This window comes from Mastigoproctus giganteus, chromosome 3 (genome assembly GCF_048544385.1).
Source record: "Mastigoproctus giganteus isolate SK-2022 chromosome 3, ASM4854438v1, whole genome shotgun sequence".
NCBI lineage: Eukaryota > Metazoa > Arthropoda > Arachnida > Uropygi > Thelyphonidae > Mastigoproctus > Mastigoproctus giganteus.
Genome location: NC_143577.1, coordinates 240,556,903 through 240,579,121, shown reverse-complemented (window position 1 = coordinate 240,579,121; position 22,219 = coordinate 240,556,903). Strand labels below are relative to the sequence as shown.

At 39.3% G+C, this 22,219-nt stretch overlaps 1 protein-coding gene across 1 annotated transcript in view; it reads right to left on the bottom strand.

The window, feature by feature from the left end:
• The window catches only part of LOC150088947 (uncharacterized), a 66,862-nt gene that overhangs the window by 34,909 nt on the left and 9,734 nt on the right, over positions 1-22,219 (bottom strand). Inside the window, exon 2 of the mRNA XM_090370960.1 lies at positions 3,742-3,784. Within this exon, the coding sequence (XP_090227086.1) occupies positions 3,742-3,784 (43 nt within the window). The remainder of the gene's footprint in view (positions 1-3,741; positions 3,785-22,219) is intronic.

Sequence of the window (22,219 nt, the reverse complement as noted above, 5' to 3'; positions counted from 1 at the left end):
GATATGTCAGCTCCGGGGTAAGTTTTTGCATTGAGGACACTTGACTTATATCTGATGTTGATTAAGATGTAGTCAATTTGATTCCTGACGATATTGTTGTCAGAGTCTTGTGGTGAGGTCCAGGTGTATAGTCGTCGAGGTGGTAGTTTGAACCAAGTGTTGGCAATGCTAAATTTTTCTTCTTGGCAGAACTGGACGAGTCTGTCGCCTCGTTCATTCCGTGTCCCCAAGCCATGTTCTCCGACTATGTTTGAATGGGGCAGGGGTGCTAAGAATCTCCGAGCTTGCGTCGAAGAATTTTCTGAAACTAGCTACATGGAACGTTAGAAGCCTACTACAACCAGGAAAACTAGCCAATGCTTTACAAGAAATGGAACGCATTAACATCAACATACTTGGGTTAAGTGAAACCAAATGGCCTGGAACAAAGAAGTTTATATCAAACGACCACCACGTCTTCTGTTCCGGAGGAGAAGAGAACACCAAGCAGACGTACGGCGTCGCTTTCGTTGTCCACAAACAACTGGCCAAGCACCCCTGCCCCAATATCGGAACGAATCGCACTACTACAGCTAGCAGGCAACAAGATCAACCTGAATGTGCTCCAGGTCTACGCACCAACAGCGGACCAAGACGATCAAGAAATTGAATTGTTCTACGACAAGCTAAGCAACACTTTAAAGTCGCTGAAGAAGCACGACATGACGGTCATCCTCGGTGACTTTAATGCCAAAATCGGTCAAGGAAAGCTACAAAACATAGTCGGAGAACATGGCTTGGGGACACGGAATGAACGAGGCGACAGACTCGTCCAGTTCTGCCAAGAAGAAAAATTTAGCATTGCCAACACTTGGTTCAAACTACCACCTCGACGACTATACACCTGGACCTCACCACAAGACTCTGACAACAATATCGTCAGGAATCAAATTGACTACATCTTAATCAACATCAGATATAAGTCAAGTGTCCTCAATGCAAAAACTTACCCCGGAGCTGACATATCATCAGACCATAACCCAGTAACAGCAACACTACGTCTCAAATTACGAGCAGTCAAACGCACAAGCACAACAAAAAGAATCGACCTGGAGAAACTGAAGAACACCGCCAACAGACGACAAGTACAGCTTCATCTCAACACTACAATCCGATCGATCGAAGCAGTAACAACAGACGTGCAAGCATTCGGGCGTTCACTCAAACAGTGCATCAATGAAACAGCAGAAACCCTGCTAGGACATCAGGCGTCGAAAAAGAAACAACGGTGGATGACCCAGCACATACTAGACCTAATGGATGAACGGAGAATATTCAAAAACAACAACAACCGGGAAAAATACAAAGAAATACAACAAAAGATCAAACAGGAAATCCGGAAGGCGAAGGAAAAATGGATGGAAGATCAGTGTGCAGAAATCGAAGACCTAATCAAGAAAAATGACAACTATAACCTGCACAAGAAGCTTAAAGAAGCTGGAAACATCTACAAACCGGCTCCTATCCCAAGTTTATATACGGACAACAATCAACCTATACTAAGCAAACAAGCCAAACTCGACACCTGGAAGAGCTATATATACAATCTGTTCGGCACCAACAGAAAACCGGCAGAAACGCAACAACAAACACAGGAAGACAATCTCCACATATTAACATCTGAAGTGGAACATGCCATCCGAATAACAAAGCCAGGCAAGGCCTGTGGACCTGATCAGATTCATGTGGAACTGCTGAAACAACTAGACTACAGCAACATCCAACAACTAACGAAATGGTTCAATCAAATCTACAACAACAACGACATTCCATCCGAATGGCTCCAATCCATCTTTGTGGCCCTACCAAAAAAGGCTACCAGCCGGAAATGCGAAGACTTCAGGCTGATCAGTCTAATGAGCCAGGTGCTAAAAGTCTTCCTCAAGGTGATTCAGCAAAGGATAAGATGTAAGTGCGAAAGTGCACTAGGAAACACACAGTTCGGATTCTGCAGGGGACTAGGCACCAGAGAAGCAATTTTCTGTTTACAAATATTGCTACAAAGGTGCTATGAACATCAAAAAGACGTGTATATATGTTTTATTGACTACGAGAAAGCCTTCGATTCAGTAGACCACGACCGCCTAATTGACCGACTGAGAAAACTTGGGCTTGAAAACAATGATATCAACTTTATTACAACTCTCTACTGGAATCAAACAGCCCGGCTTAGCTATGACAACGATCTGACAGACCCAATTCCAATAAAAAAAGGCGTCCGGCAAGGCTGTCCATTATCTCCCATTCTTTTTAACATCTATTCGGAAATGATCTTCGACAAAACACTGGCTGACAAGAACATCGGCATAAAAGTTAACGGACACTACATCAATAACTTAAGATATGCCGATGACACAGCACTAATAGCGGATTCAGAACAAGATTTACAGACCATCTTGAACGAAGTGGACATAGAAAGCCAAGCATGGGGGCTACGAATCAACAAAAAGAAAACAAAGGTGATGAAGGTCAGCAGGACTGCAAGCAAAATCACGATCAAACTAAACAACGAAAAATTAGAGCAAATACACCGCTTCAAGTATCTCGGAGTGCTCATTGATGACCAGCTGAACCATGAGGCCGAAATCAAAAGCAGAATTGAACAAGCCAGGCAGGCATTCACCAAATGGAGAACCCTCCTCACCGACAGAAGCTTGAACATCGTGCTCAAATTACGCACATTGAAATGCTACATCTGGCCAATACTGCTCTACGGTGTAGAAACCTGGACTCTAACATCAGCTACTACAAAAAAGCTCCAGGCCTTCGAAATGTGGCTCTACCGAAGAATGCTGAAAATTCCGTGGACAGCCAAGATAACCAACGCACAGGTCCTGCAGGACATGCACACGGAACGGGACCTGCTCAAAACCATCATCAGCAGGAAATGCAAATACCTAGGTCACATCGCTAGGAACCAACAAAAATATCACCTACTACCACTCATCCTGGAGGGAAAGATCGAAGGCAAGAAACGCCCAGGCAGACCGAAAATGGCATGGCTAGATAACATCAACACCTGGCTTCACATGACAACAGCACAAATTCTACACGCAGCGCTAGACAGAGAACAATATCAAAACGAAGTCGCAAACGCCATTCGGCAGCATTAAAGAAGAAGAAGATTATTAGTTAGGCAATCTTTCTGTAATATAGTTCGTGAATAAAGTATGGGAGTAAAATAAACTCTGTAAATCACTTATTTTCTACACAATATATTATTATATATATTACTCAACCACGTAAATCTTAAATTTGCTCAATGGTGGCTATAATTTAAAACATGCAACTAAATCAAACACGCACATTTACCGTTCTGTTGTAGTGGTAGTAAGAACAGTTATTTCCTTCTAAATCATACGGTGTCATTTTTAATATACTAAATAGTAATGGAAGATGTCGCCATATGATACAACCACCTTTCAAGGCAAGCCACATTTCAAAAGCATTTCGTAAAGGAGCACGTGCATCTCCAAGGTTACAACCGAAGGAATCGTCTGAATTCTTGCGAACTATTTTTTACTATCAGATCAATCCGCAAAGTTATTTATTTTTAATAAATTATACTTAAAAATAAGAATATCACACGAGTAAATTAATGTCATCCAAAGTATTAATAAATAATTAGTAGAAAGAAATAAATAGATGGAAGAACGTCTTTTAATGGTAAGAGATTATTAAATAGATAAACGATTAAATTACCTGACGGATAAAAGTCTGTGTCTTGAGGAAGTGAGCTGCTGACCTAGACAAAAATTGAAAGGACCTTTTTTTTAAATTTGAAGAAAATAAAAAATATTGTATTAATTTGTAAAATAATAATGCATATTAAAAAGTTATTTGACATGAAAACAATTATATTTTCTATCGATAGATGGCACTAGTATAAAGTGAACACTTTCGTTCTTAACAAAACTATCGTCTGCAATTACATGTAATAGATTTTTCAAAAAATATCAAAATAATTTTTAAAAAAGTAAATAATATTATTTAAAGATACAACAAATTCCAGATAGGTGTTATATTAATGTGGCCGCGATTTAGAGTGGGCTGCCACTCTAACATTTTCTAAAATTTTTCAAGTCAGCTTATTAGATAAAGAAATTTATCTAGTCCAGAAATTGATCTGATCTATGGAATTATTCTAGTAAATGGAATTATGATCTTTATACTGTACTTTCCCAAACCCCTTTGCAGATTAATAAGATAGTTATAGAAATACAGTACTTCTATTTTTATGTTTCGACAACCTTGGCGATAATGTTTAAGTTGTTATTAAGACCTATTTCGAAATCTTTTCAGACAGTAGAAGAACGATGGGGCTCATTCATAAAACTCATAATTTCCAGCCATAATGAGGTCACACTACTGAAGTATGTGAGCTGGTTAACAGGTGAACTCACCTGTTAACCAGCTGATTACGACAAGTAACCTTGTCGTAATCAGCTCGTAAATTCTCATACGCTTTCCGGGTAAAAAAAATATACTGTGCTCCCACTTTATTAGGTACACCCCTGCTGTGCACACAAATAGTTTGTCCCACAACGTTGCAAGTCACATGACCACAGTTGTGGATATAAATGCAGCAGAACAAACTTTCTAGTATCGGTTAAGCATACAGACCGCAGCAAGAATGGGGAAAAGGAGTGATCTAACGGACTTCGAACGTGGCATGGTAGTAGGTGCAAGACGTGCTGGACAAAGCATCTCTGAAACGGCAGTTCTCCTGACTTTTCACGCACCACAGTTTCAAGGGTGTATCGAGAATGGTGCAACGAACAGAAAACATCCCATCTCCGCGTTGCTTTCATTGTAGGTGTGCCAGTTCACTGGAAAGGCCAGAGATTTAAAAGTGCGTGGATATTGTACATGCATAGTGTTATGTACCGTTGTTCTTCTGGCCATTTAGCCGCTGGACCCCTGCTGAGGCCCAACGTTGCCCACACTCAGCCCCGTGGAGGCAGGCCAGGTATACCAGCATTATAATTATTTACTCTGGCAGGTCTTGCCACCTAATTTCCTGAGATTTCAGTGGGTAGGACCTAACAAAAAAATAAATAATAAATACATTTTTTTATTTATCAAAAAAAAAAATTCTTTTTTTTTTTTGACCTTTCGCGTGGGGGGGGGGCGGATTGTAAGAGCGCTAGGATTTGAAAGGCCGAAACTATTGGCAAACAGTAATTTGGACGTGTAGGGCAATCGCTTGTGTACAGATAGAGTAGGGGAGGGAGACTAAAGACTGGGGGGGAGAGACAGAAATATGGAGTCAATAGGGAAGGCGACCCCAATAGGTGTCAGTGGAGCATGCCCATGCCCCACCAGGAGGAAAAATGGGGTGGCGAGGAAGGGAGGAGACAAGAGGGCAAGCACCTTCCCCCCCCTGCCAGGGAAGTGGAGTGGAAAGAAAGCCAGGAAAGAGTGCCCAGCTCGGTCGCCAATTGGCGCACTGGCAGCAAATCTGCTGTTCAAGGTGGGGAAAAATATATGGGTCCAACGAAGCAGTGGGAACCAGTGCCCCGATGTCATTCATGGGCTATGTGTCCATCCAGATAGGTTGAGGTCAGACACGTTTATGGGTTATATACCCGACCAGGGTAGTGTCTCTTTTTCATCCCGGATGGGTCTGGTCCGTTGATCCTGTTTCCATCATCAGGGAGAGCGCTCCAGTGCCTTTTCCATCCAGTGAGCCCATCGTTTCTGTGGTGTGCGTACTCTTCAAGTAGGTTGGTAGGGTCAGACAATTTAGGTTTCAATGCTGGTGTATTTGCTCATAGTCCGGTTTTGTCGAAGTTTAATGTCTGATACAAGGCATACATGTGCCATATATGTGCCCTTAGTTCCTGATCGCAGAACAGGTTCTTCTTCTGGCAAAGAGTTCCTGTGCAAATCTGGTGAGGTTCTTATATTCTTCGCTTGTGTCCAAGAGATGATGCTCCTGGCCTCGCGGCACGTAGGTCAATCTTATTATTAGATTTCCACGTAGGTCCTCGTAGTTTGTACATTCGTGCATGAGGTGGGTCCAGCTTTTCGGTTCGCCACATGAACAGTTGGGGTCTTGAAGGAGGCCCAGAGATGTTAGTTTCTCGTTGAAGGGGCCGTGACCCGTCAATAAGTAGGTGGCATATAGGCCTGGGTGGAACCATACAGGTAGTTTCGGGTAAAACCTGTCTACATCAGGTATGAAGCGTCGTGTCACCTCCCCTTTGGTTGAGTCTGTCCACCTGTTTTGCCATTCCTGTTTTAAGTGTGCCAAGAGCTGAGCCTTTTCCATTTTTATATTGTTTGTGGGTTCAATCGTAAAGCCCGAGTAGGTCACAGAGATTCCTTTTGATATGTAGTATGCTAGTCCGCATCTGGCCACTTCGAGTTGATGAGAGAGGTCAGAGGAGGATGGCTAGAATTGTGCAAGCACACAGACGGGCCACAATGTCGCACATCACATCAGAATACAACCTTGGTGCGCAGAACAAAATATCGCAACGGACCACTAGTCGCACTTTGTTCGCGAATGGGCTACAATAGCCGACGGCCACATCGCGTACCTTTGTTATCAATGAAGAACAAGAGAGCACGCCTCCTGTGGGCAGAGCAACACCAGCACTGGACTATCGAGGATTGGAAAACAGTTGCTTGGTCTGACGAGTCGAAGTTCCTGATGCATCATGTTGATGGAAGGCTGAGAATTAGGCGAAAACAACATGAATCCATGTACCCGTCATGTCTGACGACTACTGAGCAAGGTGGTGGTGGTGGGGGCAGTGTTATGATGTGGGGAATATATTCTTGGCACACGTTGGGTCCATTGATACCCATAGATTCACGTCTGAATGCCACATCGTATCTAAACATCGTTGCTGACCAAGTGCATCCGTTCATGTTGACAGTTTATCCTCAGTCAGATGGTTACTTCCAGCAGGATAAGGCGCCTCCGTAGCCAGGTGGGCAGGAGCAGCAGTGCGTAGCACACGCTTCTTGATTATACCGGGGTTCAAGCCCGTGACCACCAAATACGGAGGATGTGGAAAGGTTAGGGAATGACCACCGCATATCCCCGGAGCAATATGGCCTTAGTTGCTAATGCTCCTAAAAACCAAAATAACAACAACAACAACCAGCAGGATAATGCGACGGTGCGCAAAGCCCGAATCACTATGGAATGGTTCCAGGAACATGACAATGACTTTTCTTTGCTGCAATGGCCCGCTCAGTCTGCGGATCTCAATCCTATTGAACATCTTTGGGATGAGCTGGAAAGAGCTGTTCGCTGCAGGCTTACACCTACTTCGAATCTCAAGGAACTGCGTGACACACTCATGTCTGTATGATACTCCATTCCTGCACAACGTTTTCAGCATCTTGTTCAATCCATGCCTAGACGAATTCAGGCTGTTTTGAAGGCTAAAGGAGGCTCAACATGCTACTAGGTAGGTGTATCTAATAAAGTGGCTGCACAGTGTGTATATATATATATATATATATATATATATATATATATATATGAATACTAGAAAATGAACCTCAGTGTTCTGTAGGAGTTCCGCATCAGTGAAAAACAGTTTGAAATTGATTCATTCATTGAACTGGTGGCCGAACTGTATCTAATGTAATTTTAAGTCAATGCTGTGCTACACAGTTATTCTGTTCACTGTTTTCCAACGGAGAAGACGTTGGATTAGATTAATACTCACATATTAGGGTTATTTATTAAGGTTACTTGTTACTCACTGTATGTTGTGTTGTATTTTTTTTCTTTTCTTTTTTTATTTGTTTTTTATTTTTATTTGTTTGTTTGTTTGGACAAGGGGTTGTTGGATAGTTCTCCCAGCGTCCGAATTTTTATTATTATTTTTTTAATCTTTAATTTATTATTATTATTTTTTTAATCTTTAATTTATTATTATTATTATTTATTTATTTATTATTTTTTTTTTTGCGTGAACAATCCAACAACCCCATGTAGGACATGGGTTTGTTGGATTGTTCCCCCCGTGTCTATTTTTTTACATATTTCATTTTATTATTAATTAATTTATTTATTTTATTTTATTTTATTATTTTTTATTTATTATATATATATATATATATATATATATATATATTGTTGTTTATTTATTTATTTTTTTTCTTATTTTAGTTTATTATTATTTTATTTTATTTATTATTTTATTTTATTTATTATTTTTTTTATTTGCTGGCTCCCGGGTTTGGGTAGCCTAGGGACTGGATCGCTGGCACCCACCGGTGTAGCACTACTTCCAGTGGGTGCAGGACTTCAGTGCATGAGGCACTGTCAGAATGGTGGACTCAGGCCCGGTTCTATGTGCCTGGGGACGGCCATCAGAGGGGAATGTCCGGGTACCGGCTGCTTCCCGGTGGCGCAGAGCCTCTTCCATACAGGCCCGTCTTGCAGAAGTTCCGCGTAAATTCAACTTTTCAGGTGGAGATAGACGGAAGTCTAGGTGCCACCGTAGACATGATAATAATAATACACAGTTATTCTACCCTCGTATTAAGGCTAACATGTGATGGACCTATTTGCCTCATACAGTTGTCTCCACACTCTAGCTTGCCGTCTACATAAAAGAGAGTAAATAGGGATTCATAAGACTACAATACTCGTTTCCAATCCTCCTCGGTCCAATCGCATCAAATCATTATTAATTTTTTTTATTTATTATTTATTATTTATTAAATTTTAATAATAAATTATTATTAAAATTTAAAAAATATATAGTATTGTGTCCTCGCAGTAGCGCAATTATAGTTTTCACAGCGTAGCTGAATTACTCGGTCTCACGCGTCGATTTTCTGTTTGCTGGAAGAAAAATCCGAGTTTCCGTGGGAAAAAAATCATGCTATCCTCGCTTGAGACCGACTAACTCAGCCACGTTGTTAAAAAGGCCCATAAAAATTCCTCTGTCGTCGACGGGATTCGAACTCAGGTCTTTTCCACGCGGTGCAGGAAGACGGTGATCCTACCAACGGTGCTATCCGCGAGGTTGGTTTTAGTTAGTGGAGGATCCTAGAATCGTACACCAACAAAAGTATTCTGAATAATATTATGAATAAGTAAAGGAATGGAGCTGTATTTTAATGCAGGTGTTGAAACAGTTTGATAAAAAAAATGCTTCAGGGTGGTTGTGTGTCTTATATGCACCAAAGCAATTTAGGCTACGAAGTGTCGTATACGACGTCTGTAATTGAATGTATTCTTCGGTCAGTTTAGTGTTTGTTGGACGAAAATACAGATTTTCTAAAATAAAAAACCCATCAGCCTTCTCCTGAGACCGACTAACTCAGCCCTTGTGAAAAAAGTTCATGAAAATTCTTGTCTTTCGTCAATGACAGATTTCGCTGTGTTGTATTTTTATATGTTGCTGTCTTGAAGAAGTTATTTTATATCCAGCAACAGGCTTGGACTTTTTTCTCACTTTAGAAACGAAATTATTATTCGGGAATCGACTAAAAAATAATTAATATCGTTTTTCAGTCGAACAATAACACAACAGGGCAAGTTATTTATTCAATAAAAACTCAAGGCGTATTGCAGCTCTTTCGGGTCTTACTAGACCCTTATTAGATTCGACATTAAACTGTTAACAGAGACAGCCTGAGGAGGGGCCCAGTGACATCCGGGACAGTTGTAAAATTGGTGCCTTAAGTTTTTAATGAATAAAGGATTCGTCATCTTGATGATGTCATTTGATTAAAAAAGGTGTCGATTCGTGACATTTTAAAGTGAGCACTGGCCCAAATCTGTCACTGGAAAGGACAAAGATTTCAGACCAGTGCATATATCACCCCAGGGTCTCACATCTGGTGAGTATGGGCTTGGCACACCCAGGGTCCTGAGCTAGATATCATTATTCTTCTCTTTCTTGAGATTCCCTTCTAATTCTCTCTCTCTCTCTCTCTCTCTCTCTCTCTCTCTCAGTGTAACTCAGAATTTGCACCATATGGCTAGTAATAATAATAATATATAACGCAGCTAAGCGTTTATTATCGATATTGACAACAGTCAATACATTAATGGCATAAAAAATTTAGACAGAAAGTTACATTTTAAAATTATTAGAGATCTTGGTTCATGAACAAAATCACGCGGTAGAAATTGTCTAAGATCAAAAACTCTTCTTTAGAAATCACTTATGACTTCCAAATAAGAATTCTTGAGAGTGTGGCATTGGATACCTCTAACACCTCTATGCTGAGGTATTTAAGGCGTTATAGATTGACATGTGACCATATCGTATGATTATCTTCTTTGTAAATATTTCTTTTGTACCTTGGCAATGTAAATCGGTAGGGTTTCTAATATTTTGGTTGAAAAAAAAAAAAAAAAAAGTCACGCCAGGGTCAGTCGTAATATTAATCCAACTACCCAAGTGTTATGATTGTGAATTGCCTGTGTTCTCTAGTCGATTTTCCTGTTTTTCTGGGTGAAACACCATAATTTCCGGGGGTGGGAACCTTGCTATCTACGCCTGAGCCGACTAACTCAGCCACGGAGTGAAAAGAAGCCCTGAGGTTATTGAGTTGTGCTCCCGCGCAGACTTTTCGTTGAGTATAATTTGTGTGTGTAATTGATTATAAAAAGGTTCCCCAGAAAACTAAACTCCCAATATAATACAATTATATTATTGTAAAACAAACCGCTGGATAACCCAACGAACAACATTATATAAATCTAACTGTTTGGTTATCACCGACCCTCTGATCATAGTTTTTTTAACTAAGTATTTTAAGGATTAGTAATATTTTACTAAGTTTATTTACCTCTCCATTTAGCAAAGACAACCTGTTACGTATGAGTTGATCTTGTTCCACGCCATTGATAATACAGTTATTTTCGGGTTAGAGGTCGTCTCTCCACTTGACTGGTTTTACACCTTGATTTTATAGAAATAGTTCGATGATCAAACGCACTGTTGGTGAAGAGGGAAAAAACTTCATAGAGTTTTGCATTCCGTCATGTAAGCCTGGCTGAAGACAGTGTGGTAAATGACCCTTTGTGAACATATTAACGCCCCTTTCGCTACTGTAAGGTCGGCTTCTGGTAAACCGTGTCGTTAGCAGATGATAGCGGAACATGAACAGCCTGCTAGCGAGGTCAGCACATGAACATATTTCGGTATCACTAACTTCCTGTTGGTTTCTAGCCTGGATTCGCATCACATGCAGGGCATAGCCAATCTTCAGACTGGTCAAAATGTATTCCATAATTAGATACGTATAAGTAACTTGTTTGAAACATCTTCATAAAAAAAGTAAATAACTGAGTAAGTGAATTCTAATAATACCAGCAAAATTTAGCCTCTACAGTCATCCAAAAAATTATAAAAGTAAAATTGGAAATTTTGAGTCCTAATTGCTTTGATTCAGCATTCCAAACGACCTATCGTCTGCGAGTGAGAATACAGTAATTTTAAGCTAATTAATTTTACTAAATTAGTTAAATTAAATTTTACTAAATCACAATTACTTTGTAATTTTAATATAGTAAAACTTCAAATCATAAATTTTATTTATTTTTATTATTTATTCAGTTGTAAACATAAGTTTATTTCCAGAGTAATAATAAAATAAAAAAAAAACAACATTATATGGAATGATAAGGAATGAGTGAGAGGGCGCTTCCGTAGCCAAATTGGCACTATTGACTGAAATGAACTATCGAGTAATCAGTGAATTGTTACTAAGGACAATCGACTAATTATTCTTTTTGTTGTGATTATGTATATTTAAAAAAATAATAAATAAATAAAAACGTGCATATAATGTTTAAAATGGTTATAAATATTCCTTTTTATAATATGTGTACATATTTTGTTTCTACTACTATGGCTGTGTGTTATATGCAGTAACAAGGAACTCTCTCAGTATCTGGAATATCACAGTTCCGAACTATTGAGCTTGTGTATCACAAGCTGGATAGTTCGGAACAATCGAATAAGGTAATCAGTTCTTTTCCTCATGTGCATTAAACCACATTCCATTAACCGGAAATCCAGTCTTGCTAATGATACTGCACAACATCCCACTTTCCAGTTCGATAAGTCTATCTCTACTCAGACTTCAACTACAAAAAAGTCCTCCTCCTTGTATCATTTATCTTTATTAATGAGATACTTATTCCTAGAAAGTCCACCACCAGTTTCTTAAAATGCTGATCTCCAGTGGGAGAAAAAAAATTGTCATAGGTGGCTTACCCAAGAACAATCTCATCATATTATAGCTGTAAATTGTGTGTGTTCTCTGGTCGGTTTGCCTGTTTTGTTGAACGAACTATTAGAGTATCGCTGAAGAAGAAAACTTTTGATATCCTCACCTGAGACAGACTACCTCGGCTTCGGAGTGAACAAATCCCGTAAAAATCCTTCCCCATCATTGACGGGATTCGAACATGGGTCTTTTTCACCAGGTGTAGGGAGGACGGTGATTATACTAACTTTGCAACCCACGAAGAACTCAGTCTGTCTAAATTCATTCCTAAAATCTAATCATGTCTTATTTCTCGAGGTCAAAACAATAATAGTCCGCTGTTTCCGTGTTTATCAACAACATTCAGATTTACAGACAAAATTATTTATTTTTACTTAGGATAACCTTGAGCTCTGGCCTTGCTTGGCAAGCAAGATTTGAGATACGCATAAGCAGATCACGAATGATGCTACCTGTGCATCGAAGAAATTTGATTTCCTCTTCAGCTCTCAGCGTTACTTTTCTTTTAAACAGCTACTGACTGTATAAATTACAAATCCGCCCTACACTGGTATATTGATCTAGGATTGTGCTTTCAAAACCGATGTCAAGCTCCTAGACTCCATCTAAAAAAGAGTAATCAGTAATGATCAATGTTGTTGTTTTAGTAGCATCAGCGACTAAGGCCATATTGCTTCATGTATACTGTCTATAAATTGCTCTGAGGTCGATTTTCTGTTGGCTTGAAGAAAAACTCGAGTTTCCGGGATGAAAAACCATCCTATCTTCGCCTGATATCGACAAACTCAGCCATTGTGGAAAAGGCCCATAAAACTTCCTTCCATCATCGACGGTACTCGAACTGATGCGAGGAGGTCGGCGATCCTACCAACTGTGCTACCCACGAGGGCGTAATTATCAATCTCCCTTACAAAGTTCATATTCTCCCCATCACACAATCTATTTCCGTAGCCACTATTCTGAATTAGTTTGTAATTCCACCTGTGTCTTGCAAGAGAGTCTGAACACGTTTCTGAACTACTGTCAAAATCCATTCACTGCCGAACCCCAAACTCACAAAACTAACCTTTTCTCTGCCTAACTTATTCCTTCTACTTTATTCTTTGGAACAAACTTCCTTCGTATGTATTCCCTGAAAAGTATAATGTACAGATTTTCTAGTCCAACTAAAACATGTTCAATATTAGTTCGCTGAATCTAGAATTTCTATTTCTTTTTTCTTTAATTTTTTTGAAAGCTTGCAAAATCCAGTATATAAGTCAATTAATTTCTAAAGCTTTTAAGACACACCCATGCCCCGACCATGAAAAAAGGCTGCCAGTTATGGTATTTCTCCCCTCCCCCCCTGAAATACCATTGCACAGTCCTGCCTATAGTTGCTGTCTTCTTCATAAAAACAGACAGATCCTTATAACGCTCGCTGTTGACAAAAGCAATTCAAGCCTCGATGTACTTTGGGTGTCAACTGTAAAATAAGATCTTGGACAAGGTTCCTCTCATCACTGAAGGATTTCGAACTCTGGCCTTTTCCTCATGGAGCAAGAGTCACTACCAGCTAAGGTCCAATACAGTAGTCCTGTTTCATCCTATGATTCATTTTATTCTTGTTTGAGAAACCAAGCAATAGCGGAAAATCATCTGAAACGTGGAACAGAATACACGGTATAATAACGAAAAGTGGGACGAGTGCGTGCTGCTTGCACGTGCTGACTAATTCTTAAGGCTAACGAACTACTTCGTCACAATACGCACTCAGTCAGAACAAGTGTAGACAAACCAGCAGAAGCTAATTATTGAAAAGCCAGTACTCAACTAAGCGCATAAAGATAGTTAGATTGGCACGAAGAATCAGTTTTATTTTCTCTTTCCCATTTCCATAATTATATACATATACCGAATCCTGGAACAGCCCGACTAATTAAGAACAGCAAAGCAGAAACTGAAACAAGAACATATTAAGGTCAGACATTTCCACATCCTGTCTGGATTGGAGGTTGAAAATGGCACCAACTCACAAAGTGAAAACCTTATTTATTTCATCAACAAAATTATGAGCGTTCTGCTTATTTGACTTTGAACTTAGAATAATTTCCACATTCGTTTTTGCAACCATATTATCCTCCTGGACAGTACGTCTTCTTAAGCAAGACGTTTTTTATCCCGAAACGTTGCCAAGGCTAACATTTCCTCCTTTTGCCGTATTTTTTGCTCTCTCCATTAAAAATAGGTTTCATTTTTCCTCCTAGTAATTGCTAGTAACATAGTTGACTGTTTTATTATGTCGAAGGAGTGATTTCAGTCTTACTGGGGTGGTTTTAAAGCTTCAGGCTATCGGTCGACCTGGGGTCGTATTGTAGCTCAGCATGGTGACCCAGTTCTCAGATGCGAAGAGTAAGTCGTCTGACGTTGGAACATACGTCACGTGTGCACTCATGCGCACTACGTCTACAGGGTGTGATCTTACGATGTGGTCAGAATAAGGAAGGGAATTCATTTTCAGACATCGCGATAATAAAGATGGTATACACTCTGTGCGGTCATCTTCCTATTTCAGTGGTTCCCTCATAAGAAAGGAACTTCCTTGTCATATGGAGGAATTAAATGTTCATCCCTCCGTGATCTTTCCATCCCCTTAAGACTGCAAAATGCTACAGACGTAATCAGACTGACTGTCCAATAGATGTTATAACGGTGGCGTGCCGAGCGTGACAAATAGTTTTCTTCGTGAGAAATTGAAATCCTCTCTACCAGGAGGTGAATTAAAAACGTGGGGTCAGCTGTGGTGTGTGAGTAGGCTTAGGAGATCTGCAGCTATACAATCGTGATATGACATTTTCATTAGATATACAGAGCACGTCTGATGGAAGGGGGAGGAGGAATTGTAGGTTCACGACTTTTCGTATGTCTCCATAACTCATCAAAGAATGAGTTATGGAGAATGGAACATTTGAAATCCTAAGAAACAAGGTTCGCTCTTTTTTGGAAACATAGTGGGTGAGAATGAGAGACAATGAGTGAGGGTGAGAATTTTGTTTTCGTGAACAAATTTGTATTTTGTGCAAGCCGAAAAACTCAGGGAAAAACTCAAGAGAAAACTCCCTCTGTTTGAGACCAAATAACGTGTCTCTATTGAAGAGACTTTTAAGAGTTCCTCCAGTTTTCGACGGACAATTGAACAAATTCTCAGAACTCTCCAAATCTATGATACGATTAGTGGCGAATCTACCACCCTCGTGATTAGCACAGTTGGTAGAACCGCCATCACTCCACACCGAGTGAAAAAGATCCAAGTTCGAGTCCCTTCGGTTAAGTAAGGAATTTTTTTAACAACGTGGCTGGGTTAGGCGGTCTCAGGCGAGGGTAGTATGGTTTTTCTTCTGGAAACTCGGGTTTTTCGTCTAGCAAACAGAAAATCGATCACAAAACATACCCAATTTACAGATTATACACGGAGCAATATGGTCTTAGTAGCCGATGCTCCAAAAACCCGACAACAGCAAGCCTATCATATTGCCACAGCGGACACTGCTGTAGAGTATTGTGTCTCACAGTGCTCTATAGCAGTGCCAAACTAATTCTTCTTTGATGTGGAAAAGCCCATAAAGGATCCTCGTGTCATTGGTTAGATTCGAATCCAGGACTTTTCCAGCCAGTGTGGGTAGGACGATGTTAATAATTACTGTGCTACCAGCGCAGACTGAACAGAAAGGACATTCAGCACAGGAGGGACAGGGGTTAGTTAAGAAGCACACTAAATCTAAGGCAGTGGATCCAGTCGATGGGTGGACAGTGCAATGTTGAGTCAGTTTGGTGTGACATAAGCATCGGGAAAACAAAAAATGAGAGTAAGAGTATGTTATAGGCCTAATATCTCTGATGAGTTTAACAAATAGCAATACGGAGAAATAGAGTGGGCATTAAATCAGAATGTCGTAAAATGGAGGATTTTAACTTTACAAATATCTGGAATTTGCGGATTGGACACTAACACAGTAGCAAGGCTTTTGTGGATTTATTGCATGATTGTTTTCTACAGCAGAATGTTAAAGAGGATCTCCTTAAATTGCCGTTAAGGTTAAAGGAAGGGCTTTTGCTTTCATAATGGTGACTACAGTGGCCTCAGAGAGTTTTTGAATTCCTTTCGTGGAACTAAATGATGGTGTTACCAACAGTAATTTTTAAATGGAAAGCATTCGGGGAGGTAATCGTAGAAGGTACTAGACTTTTCATACCAACTGAGAAATACTGTTCAAGGCTTTAACTAATGAGGCTCTTGGCAGAGGAGTAAAATTCATGGATGCATCTAAATTATCAGGTAATATATATGCATACAGTAGCTATAAAGTAGTCTGCAATCAAGTCACAAAGGAGGTTAGGCAAGTTAAGGCATCTTCATTCATATAGGAATTCTTTAGGGAAAGGAATGCCGGAATTTTATCAAATTCTAAATGGGACCTAAATGATTTGTGATAAAGTGAAATGAAAATGGAAGATAAATTTAACATAAAACGGGCATCTTGGGATCTGTCCAATTATATTATGGGAGGCCTCAACGGAGATAAGCAAACCCTTAGACATAATTACGAGATCATCCTTGGAATCTGGTGAGGTCACTATGGACTGCAGATGTATCCTCATGTATCCCCAATTCACAAAGGGGGATCAAAAGTTGGTATGAGTAATTAAAGATCTGTTATCTTGACTTCTGTTCCAGGTTAGATAATGGAGTCATTGGTTAAAGAAATAATGCAGGACCTTCTGAACAGGAATGCAATTATACTGCAGCCATAGCATGGATTTGTGAAAGGGCGATCTTGTTTGATCAATTTGATTTAATGCAATGACGGAGTAACAAAGAACTGGATGCGAAAAATAATTTTGATTCATATACTTGGATTTCAGGAAATCTTTTGATAGTGTTACACATGAAAGACAGCTGTAAAAAACGAAGCAGGTGGCATTAAGGGAAAGTTACTGCTATAGATAAAGGGAAATTTGAATGGCAGATAAGAGAGAGTCGTTATCAATGACACTATCCTTCTTGGACTAATATTATTAGTGGAAGTACAACATTGATCATTTTTTTTATCAAGAAGACTTCATTTCTACAAAGTGCAGCTTTTGAAGTCAGGAGCCCTACGAGGTGATCTGATTAAGACTTTGAATTGATTGATTGAGCAAACTCAGTACTGGTGAAATCCTTCCTGTTCTAAAGATTACACACTTGAGGGGGTATAAATTCGAGGTGACGAAGGATAGTTGCAAGATAGATGCGCGGTGGTGCCTTCAGCCAGCTAGGTAATTATTAGAACAAAATCACACCTGTTGCTATGAAAGTGGATAGTTTGGATAAATTCAAGAAAGAACAAGGCAAACACTTAGAGTAGATGGATAGGTGAGGTGTAAAATTTTTTTTTTTTTGTTGTTGCTACTGTATAAGTGTGCTTTCGTGCATTATTTGCTACTGTTTTTGTTGTTGCGGTAGGGTTTTAGGAGAATCAGTGACTAAAGCCATATTGCTCAGAATATATACTGGCTATAAATTGCTTGTGTTCAAGGGTAGCTTTTCTTTTTGGTGCTTGAAAATTCCGAGTTTCTGGGAGAAAAACCATGCCACCCTCGCCTGGGACCGGCTAACTCAGCCACGTTGTAAAAAGGCCCATAAAAATTCCTCATGTCATTGACGGGATTCGAACTCAGGTCTTTTCCACCCGGTGTGGGGATGACGGCTTTTCTAAGAACTGTGCTACACAAGAGGGCATTACATGATATACAGGATTTTTTCTAGCAGGGATAAGGAGGTGATTATCCCCTTGTATAAGGCAATGATCAGGCCACACCTTGAGTACTGTATGCAGGTCTGGAGGCCTCATTTTAGGAAGGATGTAGAGCTGCTGGAACGAGTACAGATCAGGGCAAGGAGATTGGTATATGGAACAAAGGGTTGCTTTTACGAAGAAAGATTCTGCAAATCTGGAGGCTAGGCACCTGCGAGGTGATCTGATTAAGGTGTATAAGGCCTTGAATGGTTTGAGCAAGCTCAATGCTAATGGGATTCTTCCTCTTGCTCAGATTACGAACCTGAGGAAGCATCAATTGAAACTGAGGAGAGGCAGTTGTAGAACAGATGTATGGAAATTTGCCTTTAGCCAGCGGATGGTTGACTGCTGGAAAAAACTTCCATCTGTTGTTGTGGAAGCTGGCAGCTTAAATAAATTCAAGAACTAGACAAACATTTGGAGTGAATGGATGGGTGAAATGGGAAGGTTTTTTTTTTTTTTTTTAAGCTTGCTTTCTTACATCATATGCCTCTACTAATGCTAATGCCAATGCTACTGTCAACCTCAAAAGTGTAAACCACTTGGTTCCCTCGTGAGTGCCCTGGTGGTAGCACAGTTGTTACAATCACCGTTCTCCTCACACTGGATGGAAAAGACCTGAGTTCGATTCACGTTAATGACGCGGGGAATTTTTATCGTTCTTTTTCAGACCGTGATGAGGGCAGCATGGTTTTTTCTTCTGGATATTCTGGTGTTTCGTCCAGCAAACAGCAAGTCTACCACAGAACACATTGTTGTTATTGTTGTTGGAGTTTAGAAGCATCATCGACTAAGACCATATTGCTCCATGTATATTGCCTGTAAATTTCTTGTCTTCTGAGGGGTCGATTTTCTGTTTACTGGATGAGAAACCCGAGTTTCGGGGAGGAAAAAAAAAACCATGCTACCCTCTCCTGAGACCCACTAACTCAGCCACGTTGTAAAAAAGGTCCGTAAAATTCCTCCCTTGATATCGGAACTCAAAATCAGGTCTTTTCCACCCGATGTGGGGAAGATGGCAATCCTACCAACTGTTCTATCCACGAGAAAGACAGAACACTCAATTTACGCCGCAACATGGCCTAAATTGCTGATGCAATTTAGGCCATATTGCACCTAAAACACTAAAACCAACAACAAGAATCCCTATTAATCAAATTTAATATCGGGGATTGATTACTCAAAAATGTATGACGTCTCTAATTTTTGTACACCAGTGTATTAGACAATGCGGCTAATAACCAATCGATCATTCTTTATAGAAGATAAGAGCAGAAATTCAAGTTGGCATTGATTCCACAAAGTGCAGTCAGGTGTCCTAGGAATGGTTAAGCCATTTCATTAAGAGTTTCTTTTAACAAAAAATAGAATAAAAAATTGTAGTCTAAATATAATCGTTGCTTAACTACAAACTACATAATTAAAGGGGTTTAATTCTTTATATTGTTGAGTAGATTTTAATGAATATTTGCTTAATGAATATTTTCTCTTCTTATTAATCATAACAGCTATTTCGCCCCAATGATTCAGTACCAGTAGGAAGTGGTAATGAAAACAGTGATAAAAGCAGAAAATAACCAACTACGATTTGCATATTTTTCCTTGGTAGTTCCTTGTTATGGCTGCTAGTTTTATATAATGAATACGGGAAGTAATGGGAACAATGGGATTGTGGCAGTCCACGTGCTGGAATGTGGTTATGCCACTGCGCATGAAATACCCAACAGAGCCGAAAATGGAGTATACAAGAAAGTTCAAATGTTATAATTGTTTCAACAGCAATGATTTGTACATTATTTACTTACATCATAAATTATGTCACGAATTAACTCCCTCCTACCTCAATTTAAAGTTCTTAAAAGTTGCTTATGAATTTCAAAATATTACTGCATTTTGAAGAGCTTTCTGAAGGGTGACAAAATGCAATTTTCTAAGAAAAAAAGTCAAATATTTAAAAATATTTTAAATTTTAAGCGTGACGTGACGGTTTTATTTTTATTACTATTAAGAGCTAATTATTAAGATTAATAAATATTAAAATTATTAAATATTTTCTTTCATTTATTATTCTGAAAATCTCGGTTTTTCATCCAGTAAACAAACAAACCGTGAAACCATACATTTACGCCTCGTTAGAAGATCAAAATAGCTACATCTATCCCCTCCCCAACAAATACGACTCAATACATCCACGACCCATCTCCCAATCTTCAAATAGCAGCTGGCTTAGACTTCTTAACTGAGCGATGAGGAAAGAGAGAGAAAAAAAACCATTTAACTGACCTTAATAGTTCTAATTGTGAAAGCTCACTCATTACTAACCTATCTGTCAAACTCTTAACTGACATGTAAATTGATTGAATGACAATAGTAAATAGATACAGTGAACTGTCAGTTGGGCAACATGATCCATGAGAAGGGAGAGTGTGTGTCTCTCACCTCTTCCGGTTCACGATTATTATCCGTGTGAGCATATATTGTTACTGCTGTCACGCATTTCCTATGCTGCCTTTGTGTGCGTGCGTGTGTGTGTGTGTGTGCATCCACTTTAGTTATACGAAGTTAGCTTTGCAACAGAGTAATGTTTATTGCCAAACTTTCCTAGAAGCAACTATCTACAAGCAGAGAACATACAAATGTTTTTCCTTTAAGAAATATAAAAAATTCTCTATGGGTTTTATTTTTGAATTTGAACTTATATAATTTTGTTTTCAACGGAAGAAGTCGCTGGTGGTTAAATCAATAATCATATACTGTAAATTATTTTTAAAAAAAGTCTTAAATACATGCTGATCCAAGACCTGGTTCATTCTACAAATATTTATGGTCTCAGTTCTAATTTTCAACAACTTGTGCAATGCTCAAATCAGATCATGCTACTGAAATTACTCTGTTAGGGAGAAAATCCTTTATTCGCCATTCCTCCTTAAGCAGTTGCGTTATTCAGTTCAATGGTTTTCCAATAAATGTACTAAGGTTGCACTTTCATTTTCTTCCTAGAATAAAGCTCTCAACAGTTGTGAATAAGTAATTAATAAATGGAAACTGGATTTCAAAAAGGATACTGGTGATCCTATTTTATCCTTATTTAAAGATTAATATCATCCTTAACTCTTGCATCGATGATCGTGGTAAACTCTTCCACCATCTGAGCATATTCCATTGAATGGAACATACTCGGTATGGTTCATGATCTTCCGACAGAAAGGCAGAAGAATCCTTGATGTCAAGAAGTCTCCAAGATGGCATTTCTTCACTCGTTCTTAAACTCTGTGCATCAGAGTTAATCTTTTTTTTTTTTCCAGTAGGAAAAAGCCATACAACCCTAGCCAAAGACCTATTGGCTCAGCAACATTGTGAAAAAAAACCAATAAAAATTCATCGCGTTTAACAATAATTCGAACTCTCTTCCACGTGGAGTACGAGGACGACAATAATGTGCTACCCGCGAGGTCCAACTTCAACAACTTTCTTCTGTCTTCTCAACCTTCAATCTCAATCAGTTCAGCATCATGGGTTCTAATATCTTTATGGCGGAGTTAAACACAACATAAGTTCACTTGTGTTTATGGTCATCTTAAAGAAAATAAAAAATTCTCCTACAGCTAAGGAGTGGTGTAGCGTGGCGTTGTACGACGAGTTTAAGGCATTGCAATTATTTCTTGGTATACTTGATCAGTTGTTAAACGAAATCATAAAAAAAAAGCCTTTGACTTGTCTTTTGCTTCTTGAAGTAAGGTTGCGAGCTGGTTACCTCTCCTATTAATGTCAGAATTCCTTCACGAAGATTATGTTAAGGTAAGTGAATTTTCATGGGGAAAAACAAGAACTGAGGGCTATTGTGAGACAACGGCCTTTTAAATTTACAGTTCTGTCCTAATTAACAGGCCACAACACGCGTGACCATGAAAGACCTCGCTGGGAACTGAGACCGTGTGCCTTACAATGTCCTTGTGCAACGGTACACAAGCTGATAACCCAATTTTTGTTATGCGAAGCCATGACAAAGTACTCCAGACACATACAAACACAAAGGACGATCAGTTTGTTAATGTTTATCTCCTCCCCACTTTTACCCTACTGTTCTGCGCATAAAATCTGTGTGGATAGATACACCGAGCTCAGCTCCGGTTCAA